General features: G+C 52.3%; 1 protein-coding gene across 1 annotated transcript in view; it reads right to left on the reverse strand.

Moving 5' to 3' along the window:
- Window positions 1–21354, reverse strand: part of kif26ba (kinesin family member 26Ba) — a 383305-nt gene that overhangs the window by 16229 nt on the left and 345722 nt on the right. Inside the window, 1 exon segment of the mRNA XM_038815524.1 lies at window positions 15090–18492. Within this exon segment, the coding sequence (XP_038671452.1) occupies window positions 15090–18492 (3403 nt within the window).

Here is a 21354-nt window from a genome sequence, read left to right on the forward strand (position 1 = left end):
TGCCAACACAAAGATCAAAGTCCAGTTTTAAATTGCCCTGTCCGGCTTTCCCTGTGATTCCCAAGGGAAATAAAATGGTTAATCCGGCTGGAATCTCAACAGGCAACCTGTGGTCTTCCCAGCAGCATTTCAACTGACGCAACCTAAGAGACATCAGATATAGATGGAAATGTGGTGTACGTAAAAAGGATTGGAAATGGGAGCAAAGATTATAATGGAAAACTGCCACTGTGACGTAAAGGGTTCACACTGTGTAATCCCTCCCCACAGCCACCCACACCACCAACCCACTACTCGCAGAAGGTCAGAGTTCTGTAGAATCGGTGTGCATGATTGAACACCGCCGTACTCTCTTCAAAGATGCAGAAACCCATCTGTTGGTGGGAGATAACACGCACAGCATCACAGCAGCTTCACTGCGGGGTGTTCATGATGAACATTGGGCAGTATTTGTGACGGCCTCTCAGCCAGGATCTGAATCACCAACATTCAGGTACGGAATAATAATAAACAAAATGGAGAGATTTACTCCTTCATAATAAGTGGGTTTTAAATCAAAACTCTTCTGGGATTGGCCAGTTGTTGACTGGGCAGTTCCCTCTCAACGTCTATCCTATCCCTGTGGCCGGAGGGAGACTGAACAATTGGCGAGCGGAATCCCGAGAAGACTTTGAATTTGCATAGGGGTACTCATGCTGTCGCAGTCTTCATTGAGAGAACAGTTGAACTGTACAATCGAGGAAGGGAGTAAGCAAAAATTACATTTCTACAATCTCGAAGAGGGCTAATACAGTTGGAAAGCAGAAGTAAAAACAGCAAATGCTGGAAATGTTCCCAACAGGTCCAGGCAGTAGCTGTGGAGTCAGAAACCACCTGAAATGTTAACTCTGGGTGCAATTGAACCGAATGAAATGAAAATCGCTTATTGTCACGGGTAGGCTTCAATGAAGTTTCTGTGAAAAGCCCCTAGTCGCCACATTCCGTCCCCTGTCCGGGGAGGCTGATACGGGAATCGAACCGTGCTGCTGGCCTGCCTTGGTCTGCTTTAAAAGCCAGCGATTTAGCCCAGTGAGCTAAACCAGGAACAGAATCCCGTAATGAGCCGGTTTAGCCGGGTGTTTCCCGGCCCTCGCAGCGCCGAGCAGCACCAGGCTATCTACCGGGCCTCAGGCTCTATTCGGGGCCTCGGTGGGGAACGTGGAAATGGCATCCCGATCTCTCGACCTCCCCCCCGATATGCCCCTGAACCCCCAAAGCCACAACTCACCCATAAGGGGGTCTCCCCCGCCCCCCACACCCACGCAGGGCACAACCGGGGGCCTGGTCGCAGGAGAAATGCCAACTTGTCAGTCAGCCTGGCAGTGACCCTGCCAGCTGGCAGTGCCACCGGCACACCTTGGCAGTGCCAGGCTGGCGCCCATGTGGCACTGCCAGGGTGCCAAGGTGGCCCTGCCAGGGTGTTCGGGTGGCACCAGCAGTGTCAGCATGCCACCCTGCCCAGAGGGTAAGCACCTGGGCAGGGGGGAGGGGGGGGAGGGGGTCCTGGGAGACCCCCACTAGTGCCGTTCCATCTGGTCCTCGTTTGAGGAGACCAGCACTGAATGACGCTCGCTCAAGGTCTCCGAGGGAAAGGGTTTAGATCCCTGGGCCTTGGTAAATCATGGGGGAGCATATTAGAGTGAGACTAGACAAACGGGAACCAGGCACAACAGCACTTCGAGGGGGGGGGGGGAGGTCTCCGAGAGGGTCAGAGGCCTCCGGGTGATTGGCCTCCAGGCAGGAGGGCACACTGGCACTACTGGGGCCACCTAGGCACTGCTAGACAGGCACCCTGGCAATGCCACCTGGGTGCCAGCCTGGCACTGCCCAGGAGCCACTGGCAGGCCAGCAGGGGCAGTGCCAAGCTGCCCGGCTGGCATTGCGCCCAAGTGAGGGATCGGGCCCGAGGGGTGCCATTTGGTTTAGCTCAGTGGGCTAGACAGCTGGTTTGTGATGCAGAACAAGGCCAGCAGCGCGGGTTCAATTCCCGTACCAGCTGAGAATTCTGAATTCTCCCTTAGTGAACCCGAACAGGCGCCGGAATGTGGCGACCAAGGGCGTTTCACAGTGACTTCATACTTGTGTCAATAAAAGGTTAGAAGTATTATTATTTCAAAATGGCGTCCTGATTTCCTGCACTGAGGTGTTTTGGCGAGCGGAGCTCCTCAGGAGGAGACGGGACTAAGTGTGACCTCGGCCAGGCGTTCTCCGCTGAGGCCCCGGATTGCAACAGGGCCCTGTTCGCTGCCTGCGCCAGGAAACACCTGGCTAAACCTGGCTCGACACAGGACTCTGTTGCAATTCGGTTCGATCGCGCTCCACCCCGGAATCTGGAAGGTTGAGGGGTCATTTGATCAAAGTATTCTTAGGGGCATAAATAGGGTGAGAGAGTAACTATTTCCATTGACTGGGGAGTCCAGGGTAGGCATAGAGTAAAGATTCAAGCCAGGAATAATACCTGGAAACATTCTACAGACAAAAGGGTGGTGGAAGTTTGGAACTCTCTTCCAGACATGGTTACACCTGGTTGTTGTGTGGTGCAGACAACAGCTGTGAGAATATACAACTCCACCTCAGCTCTGCCTGACATCACCACATTGGCTGCACCTCAAAATGGCTGCCGACTGCTTGGGGGAGTCCTCAGATCATGAAAGGCTTATCTTCCCATTAGGATGTCGTTTTTTGGGCAGACCAACGCTGTCTCTCGCGCCTTAGGGAAGACTCCTCCAAGCAGTTTGCGGTTGAACTGTTTTGAGGTGCAGCCATGCCTGTGGTTGCCCCAAACCCTTGACCTTTACCGCCTCGAAGGTCAAGGGCAGCAGATACCTGGGAACAGCGCCACCTGGAGGTTCCCCTCCAAGCCACACACCACCCTGACTTGGGAATGTATCGCCGTTCCTTCACTGTCGCTGGGGCAACATCCTGGCACTCCCTCCCTCGCAGCACAGTGGGTGTACCTACACCTGAAGGACTGCAGCGGCTGATTTAGCTCACTGGGCTAAATCGCTGGCTTTTAAAGCAGACCAAGCAGGCCAGCAGCACGGTTCGATTCCCGTATCAGCCTCCCCGGACAGGCGCCGGAATGCGGCGACTAGGGGCTTTTCACAGTAACTACATTGAAGCCTACTCGTGATAATAAGCGATTTTCATTTCATTTCATTTCAAGAAGGCAGCTCACCACCACCTTCTGATGGGCAATTAATGCTGAACTAGCCAGCAACGCCTGTGAAAGAACAAAAAAAGCTGTCGGGGTAAAGGAGAAAATGAAAGTTGTTTACTGGAGGAAGTGGAAATCTCATCAACTGCTGTTTTATCATTTCTTCCGCTATCCTATTTACCATTCCTTTGAGCAAACCTCAAATATTTGTCCGGATTTTACTGGCATCTCCTTCAGTATAATTTCATTTCAAAGCCTTTGTTTACAAGGAGCCCGAGGGTGGAATCTGCTGGGTCCCTAGTGGGCCACTCTCCAAATATATAAATTATCCTCAGTTTAGGATCTGTAGCATCTTGAGGTACTGCATTGGGCCTGTCAGGATGTTATATTACTTGTATGCACTGTCAACATATCACCATGAAAAGATGAAGAATGTTTATTTGTTTTTCAATCTCTCCATTGTTGAGACTACCAAGATGGCCCAATAACACAGCACAAAAGGAGGCCATTCGGTCCATTGAGATTGTGCTGGCTCTTTGAAGGAGCCGATCCAATTCATTCTTCTTCCCCTGTTCTTCCCCCATAGCTGAGCCTGCTATCCACCTCGCCCAATGGGTCCAACACTTCCTGGTAGATCACTGGATGCCTATCAGATTTTTTCCCCTCTCCAGTCATAGGTTAGGAGGAGTAGGCCACTCGGCCCCTCGAGCCTGCTCCGCCAATCGATAAAATCGTGGCTGATTTGATTGTAACCTCAACCCCACATTCCTGCCCACCCAGCCATGGGCACGGAGGCAATTTGCATGTTACTGCCACGCTGGCTTAATGAACCGAGAGCCTGTCTACCCTGTACAGCTCAGTAAACCCGACCCCAGCACCACTCAACTTCGGATTTATCCAATTGTTTCCTTGCCATTCGGTACTGCTTGACCATAAATTTCCTCCAATTAAAAATTGGAAAGACGGAAGCCACCGTTCCCCGCTCCAAACCCCGCTGCCCAGCCCCTGACTCCATCCTTCACCCGGGCAACAGTCTGTGACTAAACCAGAGTGTTCGCAACATCTGACCCCGAGGTGAGTTACCACTAAGGTTGCTTTTAACCTCCTCTGTAACCTCACCGCCTGTCTCAGCCCATCTACTACTTATACCCGCATTCAAGCCTTTGTCATCTTCAGACTTGACTATTCCAACTCGCCTGTGGTGCTTAAGGAGAGGTCATCCAAAACTCTGCTGCCCCTGTCCGAACGTGCACCAAGTCCCGTTCACCTTTCACCCCTGACCTCGCTGATCTGGATTCCAGTCAAGCGATATCTTGATTCTAAAGATTTTCCCTCTTGCTTTCAAATCCCTTCATGATCCCGCCTCTCCCTCTCTCTGTAATCTCCGGCCCCACAGCCATCCCAGATCTCCGGCCTCTTGAGAATCCCTGGTTTTAATTGCCCCCGCGCTGGCGGCTGAGCCTTCTGTTTCGAGGCCCCAGGATCTCCCTAAACCTCATCTCTCTCTTTGAGATGTTCCTTAAAATTTACCTCTCTGAGCTTTTGGCTACTTTTCCCAAGTATCTCCCTCCGTGGTTCACTTTGGTATTTTGCTTTCGGATGCCTCTGTGGAACATTTTGCTTCATGATTATGATCATAAATTGTTGCTGTTGATGATCGCGCGTTAGGTGCGGCTCACTGCTGTTACTCCCACCTCAGTCAGGGTGACTACACTCTGAAAGTACCCTCAGTGGCCGCAAAACGCTTCGGGACGTCCTGATCCCATCAACCCTTGCGGCTTGGGAGTGGATTTTGATTGGCTGACGCTCCTTCCTAATGGCTTGGGATGCTTCCCCTCGGGTAATGGCACCCGTGCAGGTCCCCCTCCCCCCCCACCATCCCCACCTGAGACTGTAGCCACAGGGCTGGAGGAGCTCGGAGGGATCGGGAGGCACGAGGCCATGCAGGATAAAGGATGGCTGCATCATGGCTATCGAGAAGAGCGCTCTGTGATCACAGCGGAGAGAGAGGCCAGGCGAAGGGCAGGATTCCAGCAGTTTAATCGGAGAGAACGTGCTGTACGAGATCTGCTTTCACAGTGCCAGATAATGTCTGATTCCATCACACCTAATGCTGAAAGACTTCAACTTTTAACAAAAAGCCTATTATACCCGGCGAGAGAATTTCATTGAACCATGAGCTGAGTGCAACAGAAATGTGCCTCTTAAATCCAGGCATGATAAATATGATTACTTTGATCCCTAATGTATATATTGTATGCTCGGTGAATTGGCCTCACTCTGATCTACAGAAAGCCACACTTGTTTTACTCAATGGCATCAGTGTTGAACATAAGGACTGTTAACAACCAGATACATTTTAATTCCCTCCATTTCCATGCCAATTAGTGTGTAGGTTGTTATTTAAAGGGATATTAAAGGATTTAAAAGTCTCTTTAACACTTCACTCTTGCACGCCCATGCTTGAGAGATCAATGGGTTTGCTATTGGATAGGTGATCTTTTGTTCACCTCCCTCCTTAACCCCCCACCCCCCCCTCCCTTTGTCACAAAACGCCATCTCTCCCAACTATATGAATCTTACTCCCGTCCTTGTTACTCTGACTCAAACTAAATCTAGGCTGACACTCTCTGTACAGTACTGTGAATTGGCGGTGGCCCAATTGATCGCGCTCTTGCCTGTGAATCGAAGGCGGTGGGTTCGAATCCCGATCCAGAGCATAGCGATCACTGTGCTCCACTGTCGTACTGAGGGAGTGTTGCACTGTCAGAGGTGCTGTTTTTCGGATGGGACATTCATCTGAGGCCCTGTCTGCCATCTTGTTCGTCGCAGGGGGCGTGGGGAGGGGGCGGGGGTGAAAAAGGAGAAAAAACTGTATAGTTGATTGTTGGGAAGAATGTTTCCCGGGGTGTTTATTTGCTGTAACCTACTTTGATACAAGTGTGAATAAAAAGCGTTTAAAAAAAAGAAAATATATGTATCTACAGAATCCTGGCTATTTTTCCAAATTATTCTTCTCTAAATATGATAAAATGAAAATGAAAATCGCTTTATTGTCACGAGTAGGCTTCAAATTAAGTTACTGTGAAAAGCCCCTAGTCGCCACATTCAGGCGTCTGTCTGGGAGGCTGGTACGGGAATCGAACCGTGCTGCCTGCCTTGGTCTGCTTTAAAAGCCAGTGATTTAGCCCAGTGAGCTAAACCAGCCCCTAATAGTGGACAAAGTCTTCACACTGATCGAAGCCATGACTGTCTGCAACTCGCGCAAAAGGTAACTTTAGCCCGCAGAAAACCACAGCGACCTCGTTATCTCTAAAGAGACACAAATGTCCCCTGCGACTGCCAAACTCAAATTCCAAGGAAATACAGAAAGAATAGAATAGAACAGTACAGCACAGAACAGGCCCTTTGGCCCTCGATGTTGTGCCGAGCAATGATCACCCTACTTAAACCCACGTAACCCGTATACCCGTAACCCAACAAACCCCCCATTAACCTTACACTACGGGCAATTTAGCATGGCCAATCCACCTAACCCGCACATCTTTGGACTGTGGGAGGAAACCGGAGCACCCGGAGGAAACCCACGCACACACGGGGAGGACGTGCAGACTTCGCACAGACAGTGACCCAGCCGGGAATCGAACCTGGGACCCTGGAGCTGTGAAGCATTTATGCTAACCACCATGCTACCGTGCTGCCCCCAAGTGCTTTGAGTGTGCAGAAAATAAATTAACCCTCTGATTTTACCCTACCTCTAGTTTGCTGTGGGGTAATTTTTTTTTGAAATTTAGAGTACCCACATGGGGTCCTCAGTACCACGAGGCAGCAGTAAGAAGTCTTACAACACCAGGTTAAAGTCCAACATGGTTTGTTTCAAACACCAGCTTTCGGAGCACTGCTCCTTCCTCAGCTCCTTCATTCACCCGAGGAAGGAGCAGTGCTCCGAAAGCTAGTGTTTGAAACAAACCTGTTGGACTTTAACCTGGTGTTGTAAGACTTCTTACTGTGCTCACCCCAGTCCAACGCCGGCATCTCCACATGAGGCAGCAGTGCTAATCACTACGCCACCAGGCCGCCCTACTGTGGAGTTGTTAATAGAAGGTTGAATCACTCCAAATCTGAGGGGTAGGGGAAAACACGCCACTGCTTATAAAGGAGGAAATCAAAAAATCCAAAACGCTTTTCTATTTACGGACAGGCAGTGAGGAGAGAAATCTGAGTTGTCTAAATTAATCCCCCCCCTTGTCCGTAATAACAGTGACTGTACTTCATAGACTGTAAAGCACTTTGGGATGTCCCGATGTTCTGAAAGAAACGATATAAATGCAAATCCGTCCATTTTTTAATCATTCTTAAACCAGAAATGAACACAGGAAATAGTTTAAGCCTTTACAATGGGCCGAGTATGGTAATCATCTTTTTCCACTTCAACGAAAGAATTGCGTTTTGAAATTCAAACCATTATCTCCAAGGACTGAGAAACTCTTTGGTTCCCATTTTATTTTATTATTCCGCTCCTAATCTCGTAAAATGTGGCATTCTGTGACACAGTCTGTTAGATCAACGCTGCTACTGACGGCTACTGTGTATAAAGGGAAGCCAAGTGATGGTGAAATATCGAAGCTGACCCCGGGGCCTGCGTCGCTCTCTTTCTTTCTCTTCTTCTCGGCAAGGAAGCCTTTGGTCCGACCGTCAGGTCTACGGCCGGGATTCTCTGGGGCTGCCCGCTAGACGGGGGTATTCGCGATGGCGCGTAGAACCCCGCGCCGGGCCCAAACCGCCTGCGCGGGTTTCAGCGCCAACCCCCCCTTTGCCGGCCATAATAATAATAACCCTTTATTGTCACAAGTATGAAGTTACTGTGAAAAGCCCTTAGTCGCCACATTTCCGGCGCCTGTTCGGGGAGGCCGGTACGGGAATTGAACCCGCGCTGCTGGCCTTGTTCTGCATTGCAAACCAGCTGTCTAGCCCACTGAGCTAAACCGGCCATAGCGGGTTGCTCGACACCTTTGTCGAGCTTCCCGCCCCCAACCCAGCAGGATCATGCACAAAGCTCATTAGAGCTATTTTACATCTCAATTATAAGCAGGAAGTCCGACTCCCGAGCCAGCTGGAATGCTTCAGCCGCCGCCTCCCCCTCCCCGAATTCGGAAGCCCTGCAGCAGGGATTGCCTCTGCACTTTCTAGGAAGCACTTGAGAACAAAGTGGCAGACTCATAAGGAAAAACTGCGGTGAGGAAATCACCTGTCTCCCTGAGTTGATGGATTCCAACAGGGTGGCACAGTGGTTAGCACTGCTGCCTCACAGCGCCAGGGACCCGGGTTCAATTCCAGCCCCTGTCTGTGTGGAGTCTGCACATTCTCCCCGTGCCTGAGCGGGTTTTCTCGGGACCCCCCAGTTCCCTCCCACAGCCCAAAGATGTGCAGGTCGGGTGGACTCACCAAGGATCCTCAGACAGCACCGCCCTGACTTGTGCGTATATCGCCGTTCCTTCACTGTCGCTGGGTCAAAATGCTGGAACTCCCTCCCTGACAGCACTGTGGATGTACCTACACCACCGGGACTGCAGCGGTTCAAGAAGGCAGCTCACCACCGCCTTCTCAATAAATGCCGGCCTGGCCAGCGACATCCAACGCCCCCGTGAGAGAATTTTTAAAAAGACAGAGATGTTCGTCATTCTCAGCCTTGGTAACGTGGAGGGAGTCCCGAAGTTTGAGATCCTAAATGTTAACAATGCTGCCATTAAAGCAGTAATTAACTTTTACAGGCAGTCGTGAGTGTTCCAGCAGTCTGAAATAATCCGAACTGCAGAACTGTCTGAATCCTGCCTCATTAATCACTGCACGAACTGGATGGGCTTCAAACAACTTTCAACATTGTGTATTCAGTGTGGAAATGAGAGTTCATGTTTCAATGTTTGGCACAAATTCAAAAACATAAATAGTATATTACTCCTTTGTCTAGAATGCTACCGGGAGTTTGTAATCACTGGAACGCACCAATTGGAGTAGACCATTCAGCCCTTCAAATCTGTCCTGCTATCCAATTAGATCCTTATCTCAACTCCATTTATGTGCCTTGGTCCTGTCACTTTTAACACCCTGATCCAATAAAAATCTATTCAAGGCTGTAAAGAAAACCACCATTATTAGCCCTTTTTTTACAATGATCAGACCAGCATTGTAATTCCCCCCCCCCCCTCCCACTGTCCCAGGGCTATATAGATGGTGGGGGGGGGGGGGGGGTTAATAATCAGCCAGGGTTCCAGCTCCAGACTCCTAGCCAGGGATTCCTGCGACAAAACCTCTGCTTAAATTGGGCTCGGCTGTGAGTCCCACAGGTTCCTTCGCTGCAAAGTATTCATTGCTTAAGATTCGCGCGCAGGGAACGGCTGTTTGGGGCGTCACGGTGGCACAGTGGTTAGCACCGCTGCCTCGCAGTGCCGGGGGCGCAGGTTCAATTACGGCCTTGGGGTGACTGTCTGTGTGGAGTTTGCACGTTCTCCCCGTGTCTGTGTGGGTTTCCTCCCACGGTTCAAGGAAGCGCAGGTTAGGTGGAGCGACCATGATAAATTGCCCCTTAAGTGTCCAAAGATGTGCAGGTTGGGTGGGGTCATGCGGTTACGGGGATAGGTGGGGGAGTGGGTCTAGGAAGGTCGTGGCAGACTCAATGGGCCAAATGGCCTCCTTTTGCATTGTAGGAATTCTATGGTTCTATGGCTGCTCTCCTTGAGGCACGGGAGAGATGGTCAGCATCACGAAAGGTCCTTGAAGAAGTTCCTTTGGAGGTTCTGAGGATTCTCCCTGTTCGTGTGAGAAGACTAACCATTGCTGACTCAGCTTTGACCACATCCTTGCCAGAGTACATAATGCTTTCAGAAACAGACACAGCATTCCAATGATCCCATCATTCCGAAGATTCTATCAGCCCGAAAGAAAGAGCAGAATTTTCCACCAATTAAACATTGGGAAGACCAAAGGTCTTCATTCCCCCCCCCCCCCCCCCCAACAAATTCCATTCCAATCGAGTCTCCCCGAGGCCGAACCAGGCATTCACAAGCTTGGTGTCATGTTTGACCTTGACATGAACTTCTGATCACATATTTGCATCACCACCGTTAATTGTCGCTCTGCCTGATTTCCCCCCTGCCTCAGCACATCTGCTGTTGAACTGCTCATCCCTGCTTTTTTCACATCTGGAACATCCTACCCTCCATAAACTTGGGTCATCCAAAGCTCTGCTGCCTGTGCCCGAGTAGCGACAAGTTCCGTTCATCCATCACCCCCTGACTCGCTGACCTGCACTGGTTCCTGGTCCCTCCGTACCTGCCCCTGGGTGGATTGGAGACGGGGCGGGATAAGGTTGGCAATGTTTTGATTCTGCTGACATCTCAACAATCTAAGGTCACCCATTTTGGGGGTTAAAGGTGCTCCAAATTGGGGCGCGGCACGGTGGCGCAGTGGTTAGCACTGATGCCTCACAGCGCCGAGGACCCAGGTTCGATCCCGGCCCCGGGTCACTGTACATTTGCACATTCTCCCCGTGCCTGCGTGGGTCTCACCCCCACAACCCAAAAGATGTGCAGGGTAGGTGGACTGACCACGCTAAAGTGCCCCTTAATTGGAAAAAGATAATAATTGGGTATTCTAAATTATTTTTGAAAAGTCACTCCAGATTGACAATTGGCTCCCTGTGGACAGGGTGACCATACCAGAACATAAGAAATAGGAGTCGGAGGAAAGCACAGGGCGCGTCGCTATACCATTCTATGCAATCATGGCCGATCTAGGGATTCAACTCCACCTTGACACTCAATTCCCATATCCCTTGACTCCCTGAGAGACCAAAAATGTATCCATTCCAGCCTTAAATGTATTCAACGACGGAGCACCCAGAACACTCGGGGGACGAGAATTCCAAAGATTCACAACTCTTTGAGTGAAGAAATTTCTCTTCATCTGTCCCTTATCCTCTCGGTGTCCTCCCCTATAAAAACCTCCTCAGAATCTCCTCTGTTTAAATGCGATCGCCTCTCATTCTTCTGAACTCCAGAGACAATAAATTCAATTTGCTCACGGGGCAACCCCTTTGTCCCAGAGACCAAGCGACTGGGCTTTTGCTGTTTCGTCTCCAACGCAGGTATGTCCTTCCTCAACTGCGGAGACAAATCTGCACACAGTATTCCGGATGTGACCTTGCCACAGACGAAAGGAAGTGCAATGAGGAACAGGAATCATGGTTCTTCCTCCCGGAGAGCATCCCAAAAGCTGTCTTTACGTGGGTCGGTGGATCAGTAAAGAATGGTTACATCTCGTAACCATGGACACATCTGGTTGTGTGTCTCCGCACCCAGTCACAATCCATACAGGGAGCTATTGCGGAATGCTGGAGAGCCACTGGGGGTATTCAGAACCCACCTGCGTCTTTCTCCTTCAGGAGTGAGCAGGTTTCCTCAGGGTGGGCAGATTCCAGGTGGAGCACTTCCCTCCTGAGCACCCTCGACACCGGAATCACCGGGAAGGGTTTCAGGTAAGAAGAATTCCTCCCTTCTTTTCCCATTGCTCCTGTCAACTCAAATCTTTCTCTCTCTACAAATGGTGCCAGACCTGGGGGGGGGGGGGGGGGGGGGGGGGTTCCCAGTATTTTCCATCTTTTATCTTTCTGACTGACTTCAGCTTTTACTCTCTCTTTGCGGAATGTGAAAAAATAAGATCGCTGGCGCTATTTTAATTTTTAAGAACAATCTCTGGCACTTCAGATTGGAAGGCATGTCGTTGTGGGCGCCGATATGTGACAACCATAGGTTGGCACTGGTGGGGCTGGACACCAGGTCCTGGGGTGGCGGCAGCTGCGGATGGAGTATCATAGAATTTACAGTGCAGAAGGAGGCCATTCGGCCCGTCTGCACCAGCTCTTACAAAGAGCAACCCACTCAAGCCCCCGTATCTACCCTATCCCCATAACCCAGCAACCCCCACCCAGCCTTTTTGGACACGAAGGACATTTTAGCATTTCCAATCCACCTAACCTGTACGTCTTTGGACTGTGGGAGGAAACCGGAGCACCCGGAGGAAACCCACGCAGACACGGGGAGAACGTGCAGACTCCGCACATACAGTGACCCAAGCCGGGAATCGAACCCGGGACCCTGGAGCGGTGAAACAATTGTGCTAACCACTATGCTACCGTGCCCCCCATGGGGTTGGGAGGGGGGGGTACTTTAGGGATTATTTGTGGGAGAAAAGTTTGCAGGCCTGGTTGAGCCTGAGGGGGGGGGGGGGGGGGGGGGGCTACCATGTGCACATGTTTTTTGACCTGTCCGAGGTTGAGTTGAATTGACGGGACTCAGGGTCGCCCACGTAAAGCCCCTCACCTGCAGGCACCTGAGCCAGTTTCCCTCCGGCAACTGGTACGTCTCCTCAGGGCCGACCCACGGAAAGACAGCTTTTGGGATGCTCTCCGGGAGGAAGAACCGTGATTCCTGTTCCTCATTGCCATCCTTTCTGGAGCTGCCACCTCCGGTGCTGCAAGGCAAGTTGGTGTCAGAGGGTAACATTGGGGGCGCAGTGGATAGCACTGGGACTGCGGCGCTGAGGTCCCAGGTTCGATCCCGGCTCTGGGTCACTGTCCGTGTGTGGAGCTTGCACATTCTCCCCGTGTCTGCGTGGGTTTCGCCCCCACAACCCAAAAGATGTGCTGGTTAGGTGGATCGGCCACGCTGAATGGGGCAGCACGGTAGCATTGTGGATAGCACAATTGCTTCACAGCTCCAGGGTCCCAGGTTCGATTCCCGGCTTGGGTCACTGTCTGTGCGGAGTCTGCACATCCTCCCCGTGTGTGCGTGGGTTTCCTCCGGGTGCTCCGGTTTCCTCCCACAGTCCAAAGATGTGCAGGTTAGGTGGATTGGCCATGATAAATTGCCCTCGGTGTCCAAAATTGCCCTTAGTGTTGGGTGGGGTTACTGAGTTATGGGATAGGGTGGAGGTGTTGACCTCGGGTAGGGTGCTCTTTCCAAGAGTCGGCGCAGACTCGATGGGCCGAATGGCCTCCTTCTGCACTGTAAATTCTGTGATAATCTATGATAAATTGCCCCTTAATTGGAAAAAAAAATAATTGGTTACTCCAAATTAAAAGAAAAACATTGGCGGGAGGGGAGTGTGGCGTGGGGAGTGGGCGAGGGGAGTATGGAGAGCTAGTGGATGGGGAGGGCCCTCCTGTGGAGGAGGTAAGTGGGAGGAAGAGTTGGGGGCGGGGATGTGGCGGGAAGCTCTGTGGAGGGTGAATGCTACCTCGTCGTGTGTGAGGTTAAGCCTCATCCAATTTAAGGTTTACAGAACCCACCTGCCGCTCTCGAGGATGAGCCGGTTCTATTCGGGGCTGGAGGATAGTTGTGAGCGGTGTGCTGGGGAGGGTGGGGGACGGCTACCATGTGCACATGTTTTTTGGCCTGTCCGAGGTTGAGGGGGTTCTGGAAGGGCTTTTCGGATGTAATGTCTGAAACTCTGGACCTCGGAGTGACCCTGAGTCCGGTGGTGGCGATATTTGGAGTGTTGGAAGATCTGGGAGTTCAGGCCTTTGCCTCTCTGATAGCCTGGAGATGGATTTTGTTGAACAGACGGGACTGAGGGTCGCCAAAGGAGAGGGTGTTTTGGTGAGTAACCTGGCGGAATTTGTACACCTGGAAAAAGTTACGTCCGCCATAGGTGGAGTGGAAGCCATTCATCAACTTCTTTAAAGTGAATGTCTATATGAAAAATGCCTTCAATAAAAATATTTCTAAAAAAAAAAATTTTTTTTTATAAGTTTCTATGAGATTCCCCTCTCATTCCAATGAATATAATCCTTACCGATTTGGTCTCTCCTCATATGACTGCTGCCATCCCAGGAATCAGCCTGGTAAACCTTCCCTGCACTCTCTCCATAGCAAGAACATCCTTCCTCAGATAAGGACACCAAAACTGCTCACAATACTCCAGGTGTGGCCTCACCAATGCCCCATACAATTGCAGTAACCCATCCCTATTTTATACTCAAATCCTCTCGCTATGAAGGCCAACATACCATTTGCCTTCTTTACTGCCATGCTGTACCAGCATGCTTACTTTCAGCGACTGATGCTTAGAGAACACCAAGGTCTTACTGAGTATTCACCTCTCTCCATTTACACCCATTCAAATAATAATCTGCCTTCCTGTTTTTGCTACCAAAGCAGATAACCTCACATTTCTCCACATTGTACTGTATCTAAGTGCCCACTCACTCAGACTGTCCAAGTCCCATTGAAGCATCTCTGCATCTGCCTCACAGCTCACCCACCCACCCAACTTTGTATCATCTGTTCATAGAATCATGGAACTTACAGTGCAGAAGGAGGCCATTCGGCCCATCGAGTCTGCACCGCACCCCACTCGAGCACACACTTCCAACCTATCCCTGTAACCCAGTAACCCCACCTAACCTTTTTTGGACACTAAGGGCAATTTAGTGTGACCAATCCATCTAACCTGCACATCTTTGGACTGTGGGAAGAAACCGGAGCTCCCGGAGGAAACCCACGCAGACACGGGGAGAATGTGCAGACTCCGCACTGACAGTGACCCAAGCCGGGAATTGAACCTGGGACCCTGGAGCTGTGAAGCAATTGTGCTAACCACTGTGCTACCATGCTGTTCCCTCGTCCAAATCATTATATAATGTGAACAGCTGGGGTCCAAGCACAGATCCCTGCGGTACCCCGCTAATCACTGCCTGCCAATCGGAAAAAGACCCACTTACTCAAATATTTCTGCTTCCTGTCTGCTAACCAGCTTTCTGTCCATCTCAAGACACTACCCACAATCCCATGCGCTTTAACTTTGCACAGTAATCTGCGATGTGAGATTGTCTTACCTGTATTCATCCTTCTCTTTGGAGATTTCAGACTCCTGGATCTGCCCGCTACTGAAGTTCCATTTTCGCTCATGGAGTCCTGTGCTGACGATCCGCTCCCTGTTGCTTCGCTGTCTCTGATCATACTCTCATAGCCGCTGCTGCCTCCGCTGTGGTAAAACAGGGCGGTTTTCCCCATGGCCGGTGGCAGCTCGCCACTCAGCACGCTGCTGTTGTCACTCCCGTGGCCGCTGCTGCACCTATGCGGCTTGCGGGGCGGGGTGACCTTGCTGTAGGGAGACGGGAGGGGCTGGGGGGCGGACTTCTCGCCAGCGTGCGCGCCCCACTCGTCCGACTCGGCGCTCCCCCGCAGCTGGCCGGCCCTCATGCCCGTTGTGCCCTGCAGCAGCTCAGAGATGCGTCCGTTGACGGCTCGGAGGGGCAGCTTGGCCACGAGGCTGGAGGCCCTGCTCTGCTTGCTGCTGAGCGACTGCGTCGACCAGGACATGTTCTTCGAGTTGGACGGCATGCTCGAGCTACGGCCGACGGACTGAGGCAGCGACTTGGTGGAGAAGCTCAGTGTCTTTGTGCTCGACGCTGACAGGCTCCGTGACTTGGGGCTGGCCAAGAGCAGCTTACTGACGGCAGACATTTTGGACGAGCTGGACTTTGGGGAGGTGCCCAGTGAGGGTGGAAAGCCGGGGTGTGTGGGCGAAGACATGGTGGTTCGATTCAGGCTCCTGCCTGTTCGAGGCATTGTGCTATCTCGGGAGGCATTGACCTTTGCCCCTACTGATGCCAAACTCCCTGCCCGTTCTAAAGATAAACATTCGTACTGTCCTGCATACCTCCTGTTCAGGGAATTTGTCTGACTGCTGAACTGCTCAGTTTTCCCACTAAATGCTCTGCTGCTGTTGTCCATATTTGGGGTCTTGGCCCTGCCGTGAGGGATGCCTTCATCTGGGGTACTTGCCAATGACGAGATGGCACTACTGCAGGACACGTGCTGGGGACTTGCTCTGTTTCTCTGATCGAGGCTTGACTTCCTGACGGGAGGCAGGGGGGGCATTCCTTTAGGCCTGGGCAGCATGCCGTGTTTAGGAGAGCTTAGCCTTCTCTCCAGGGTGGACTTGGGGCTGCCAGGGGTCGAGGCCTGCGATGTGGCGGCAGAGTTGTTGCCGCTCTCCGTTGCGAGGCTCAGGGACCTTAGCGAGATGCCGTCAGGGTCGTCGTGCTTGCCGAGCAGTGCGTGCTGCAAAGCTCTGGATAGGCTGCCCGCCTTGGCGCTGTCCGATGAGAAAATGGAGCTCTGGCTCGAGGAGGCGGTCAGCGCCACCTCACAGCCGTCCACCACCCTCCTGGCATGATCGGCCTGGATGGGGGAGCCGGTGGTCTCGCAGCTGCTGAGGCTGTCGGCTGAGCTTTGCTTCTGATTCCGCCCAAAAGTGGGCTGGTCCCCTCTTTCTGCCCTGTCGCTCCCGTCCAGGCTGACGTCTTCCTCCTCCTCCTCCTCCTCCTCCCCCTCTTCCCGCTTCAGCCACGGGTCATCAAACTTCATTTCTTTCGGACAGTAGATGCCCGCTGACTTCACGTCGCAGTTGTGGGAGTGGGCGGGAGAATACCTGACAGACGACAGCACATCAACCTGGTCAGACAAATGAATGGGCTTTAGCCTGATACAGGGGTGCACTGAAATGTTTGTCTGAATCGGGAAACAGCCCTCACCTGCCGACAGGCCCGACGCGTTTGATATTCTGACAGTGGTTTTGCCCAAGGTAGCGATTTTGCAGTTTTTGTTGGGCGCCGTTTGGTACATGTTTCTGGTCTCATTGGCTTTTTCCGGCATGGCAAAGAACTTGTCCATGACCGAGTACTTTCCGCTCTGCGCGTACGCCACGCACTCTTCCGGAAGGTTGGTCGCCACGTCCAGCATCGAGGGGTCTGCCAACGCTTCGCCATTCCCGCTGCAGGCCTGGGCGACAAAGTTGTGGCACGACTGCTCCCCCTCACTCATCTCACTCAGCCAGGAACTAATGGAGGAGCGCCTGCTGCTGGAGACCAGGACCTTCTCGTCGAGGCCGGGCTTGGGAAAGGGCAGGAACTTGGCGATGTTTACTTCGGAGAAGGGAGCGGCGTTGGAGTAGCAGTCCAGGTCCTCGTTGATGCTGCTGATGATGCTGACGGGCCTGGAACCCGAGGCCAGGGCCTGGACCGAGCAGTCGCTATTGAAGCTGATGATGCTGGTGGGCCGCCCGTTCTCCAGGATTCCGCTGATGGTCAACTCCTCCACCAGAGTGAAGACCAGCTCGTCCTCTCCGTTCAGCTCCAGCGGCTGTTGCAAGGTGACCGTGGCCATCATTTCCTGCTTCGGGTCGTCTGCCGGGTCCTGCTCCTGGTCCGAGAACATGGAATCCTGGGAATACTCCGTGCCGGAAGATACCGATCGTTTCATTATTTGGGAGCTCATTCCCACTGGTGCCGTCCTGATTTCAGGCTCTTCCAAGAGTTCATGACAGGACTTCTCACAGTCTTTGGTTAGCGTTTGTGGTGGGGGAGGTGCCGGGCTGGGCAAGGACCCCTTCTGGGTGTACACCTTACAGCGCTGTGAGGGAGAATGTTGCGGTTTGTAGTCGGACGTCTTCGAAAGGCTTGCCACCCCCAGCCTTGGCGAGCCCATAGGCCTCGGCTTAGCCTCCGCGCTGCCACTACTAAGCGGGACGTCTTTCACACCCTGTCCCCTTGACGCGTTCAGTTGGGTCGTGCTACTCCCCATTACGCTCCTGGGGGAGGATGGCGCAGAACCACTGCCGTGGCTTCCTAACGGGACAGGAGAGGGGGCAGCTTGAGCTCTGCTGAGGGTGGGATGCGTCTCCTCCGGGTTCTCCTCGGCCGCCCAGTCTGCGGAGGCCAGGCCGCTCGGTTGATGGGCCTCTCCCCCGCTCGGGGCCTGAGCCTCCTCGGTCCCCAAGGGTTGCTCGCTGCAAGTTGCCACGGGAACCTCTTCAAAGGGAAACTTGCTGGGCTCCTCGCTGCCGTCGATGCACTCGAGCCTTTCCTGAAGCTCGGCAAAGGTGTTGCACTTCAGGCAGTCCTGCTCTGGGAGAGGGGCCACGGGCTCGGCGGCACCCTCGGGCCTCACCTCGTTTTTGTTCTTCTGCAGCGAGGGGATGATGGGCACAAAGTCAGGCGGACCCTCGTTGTCGGTCAGCTCCTTGTCCGAGAGAGCGTTGCCATTGGGGCCCACGTAGATCACGGTGTCACAGGACTGCTCACTGCTGGACGAGTAGTCCGGTTCGCTCGAGAGGTTTAAGATGGGGAGGTCCGGGTCGGCTGCTCCCCGTGGATGGAAAGGTCGCAGTTGAGTGGGTCGGCGCATTCTCCCTTCTTCACAGGAACTCTCGCCCCCGGATGAACTGGAAGTATACTGCATTCAGAGAGCAAAAGAAAGTCAGTGATCATCTGTACACAATAAAAACCTCAACCTTTAGCACAAAATCTCACCGGGCTGTACCAGTTTCCCGTGTGTGTGAGAGAAGTCAGTTCCTCGCAGGGCAAACCAGATCCTTCACCTGAAAGGACCTCACTCTGAATTGGACCTGCTTGCACTGGGTACCGGCCATGGCTGCTCATTGACACAGTTAAGGGCTTGTCCCACTCCCAGAGACTGGAATACACAATTCATGCTGGCACTCCTCAAGTGCTGCACTGAGCGGGGTGCTGCACTGCCAAGAGTTTTGGGTGAGACGTTACAATGGGGGGGGGGGGTCCTATCTGTCCTCTGTCAAAAAAAAAATTAAAGAACAGCAGGGGAGTCTTGTCGTCGCCCCCCCCCCCCCCCCCCCCCCCCCCCCCCCCCGGCAACCCCCTTAATCCAACAAACCGCATCGTTAAAAACAAATTATTTGGTTGTTTATCATGTTGCGTTTGAGTGGGATCTTGCTGTGCCCAATATTGGCGGCGGTGTTGCCCATGTTCCAAAAGTGACTCCTCTTCAAAAGTACCTCACTGGCTGTCAGGCCTTCCGGCATGTTCTGGGACCTCGAAAGGGGTCAATGAAAAGCAATTTCCGAAGAAAATGGCGTCAATGGCGTGTTACACAGCCAGCCATGTCTAATCCACATTCACGGCACTGAGGAGTCAGCATTACTGCCCGGCTAAGGGGCCAACTGGCCTGTAAGAGTTGTAGCCCGCAGCCTGTTGCGTGTTACCCAACCCCCGTGCCTGGGGTAGCCGGCATTAAGCAGATTGAGACATGTCCTGATCACCGTCTGCAATTCAAAGCAGCCCAGAAGCCTTTGATTCATTATGCAACAGCATTACAAACTATTAAAAGCTTGTCAAAAGGAAGGAATCCTCTTTTATTTATTATCACAAGCTAACTGGCAGCAATCACCAGATCCTTAGCTGAGCTCACAGCCGTGTGGGGGATCTGACGGGAATGAGAGAACAAAAATAGAGCGTTCGGCCCAACTGGACTCTGCCCTTGTACGCTGCCAGCATGTTAACTGTACTGCAGAGTGAGGTGAGAGGCCTTTGTGGAACAGATGCAGCGGCCGTCCAATTGGAATCAGTGGACTAACCGATCAGTGGACTCCCGCTCTCCGCGGGGTCGACGGGTAACTGACGCAGGTCAGAGTTCAACCCTGCCAGGTTCAGCTGCAGAGAAGTGGGCCGGGGATTTGAGGTGAGGTCCCCACTGCCGAGATTGGTCTGCTGGCCACTGAACCAGCTCACTTGCGTTCTGCAATTAAATTGGCGGAGTCAAACCCCCCCCCCCACCGCCACACCCTTCCTCGAGCACAGGCCCCCGTCCAGCTGCCAATCTCAGACAAGCTGCCAGCTGGCCGGCAAACCTCTGGCCATGAGACTGTGCCAGCGAGAGGGCGATAATCTCGGCGGGATCAATGTTGGCAAGGGGAACTGCCCTGCTCTCTTTCAACGTGTGAGATTTGCAACCACCTGAGAGGGCAGGCGTATTTAACAAATCATTCGAATGGCGCCACATCTGCCAAACCCTCAGTGCTGGAGCGCCAGGCCGAGCAGGATGCTCTACAAAACATACTCTGCCATGGGGTGTGTGGGTGCCCCTGGCAAGGCCCATCCCTAAAGGCCCCAGTTAGAAGTCAACCACATTGCTGTGGATCTGGAGCCACGTGTAGACCCGGTAAAGTCAGTAACTTTCCTTCCCTAAACCAGATATCATTTTTACAACAATAGTTTCACGGTCATCAATACTGAGACTAACTTTACAATTCCAAAATTAATGAACTGAATTTGAATTTTACGGGCTGCTGTGGTGGAAGAGGAATAAGAGGTATTCGCCTGAGATCGGGGTTAGGAGTCCAGAGACATTACTACACCAGCAACTCCCCCTCTTAAACACGGCTGGATGGGCAAGTTCAACATCGCAAAGGGGTTTAGGGATTTTGAAGAAAAAAATCTAGCTGCGCAGAGAATGGGGACATGACGTGCAAGAAAGAGAAAGAGATGTAGAATTTTCTACATTTTGTTAACTTCCTCTCATTCTTTCGAAAGGTATTTTTCTCTTTCCCTCATGGCTGTGTGTCAGAACCGGCCTAACACTGGCAGCCAAGGAGGCGCTCCAGAGGCACCTAAAATGAAGGTCCTTCCGTAGCCCCGTCCCTCGTCCAAATTAGGTTGGCAGCATTCTCATCCTCGTTTCTGCATACGGGTCTCACTCCAGGACCCGAGTACAAATATCAGGGGCTGACACTTCAGTGCAGGACAGGGGGAGTGCTGCACAGCTGCAGGTGAGATTTTAGACGGAGACCCTGCCTCGCCTCCCAGGTGGACAGAAAAGATCCCACGGCACTATTTCGAAGATGGGCAGGGGAATTCTCCCTCCAGGCCAATAATCATCCCTCAATCAATGCCGCAAAAAAAAAAGATCCACTGCTCGTTGTCACCTTGCTGTTTGTCCGATCTTGCTCTATACCCTCTGGACACTGTGCTTCCTGCATTACCACAGTGACCAAACTTCACAAAGTTCCTCACTGGCTGTTGTGAAAGGTCCTATATAAATGTGATAAATAACCCTTCCCCCCCTCTGCCCGAACCTTTGCTGTTCCAAATCATTCATGCAGGCTGGTTTTTACACGCCCGTGCAGGATACCACGGTGTTTGATAATTACAGGGTGAAAGATGCACTGGTCCACCCTCAAATTATTCATCTGCTCAGGACAGTGTGATGGATAAATATAAATTGCTCATATTCAATCTTCATTACCAGTGCGTCGCCAGGTTTGAGGCCTCTCGAGTCACCTGC

The sequence above is a fragment of the Scyliorhinus canicula genome, chromosome 1, assembly GCF_902713615.1.
Source record: "Scyliorhinus canicula chromosome 1, sScyCan1.1, whole genome shotgun sequence".
NCBI lineage: Eukaryota > Metazoa > Chordata > Chondrichthyes > Carcharhiniformes > Scyliorhinidae > Scyliorhinus > Scyliorhinus canicula.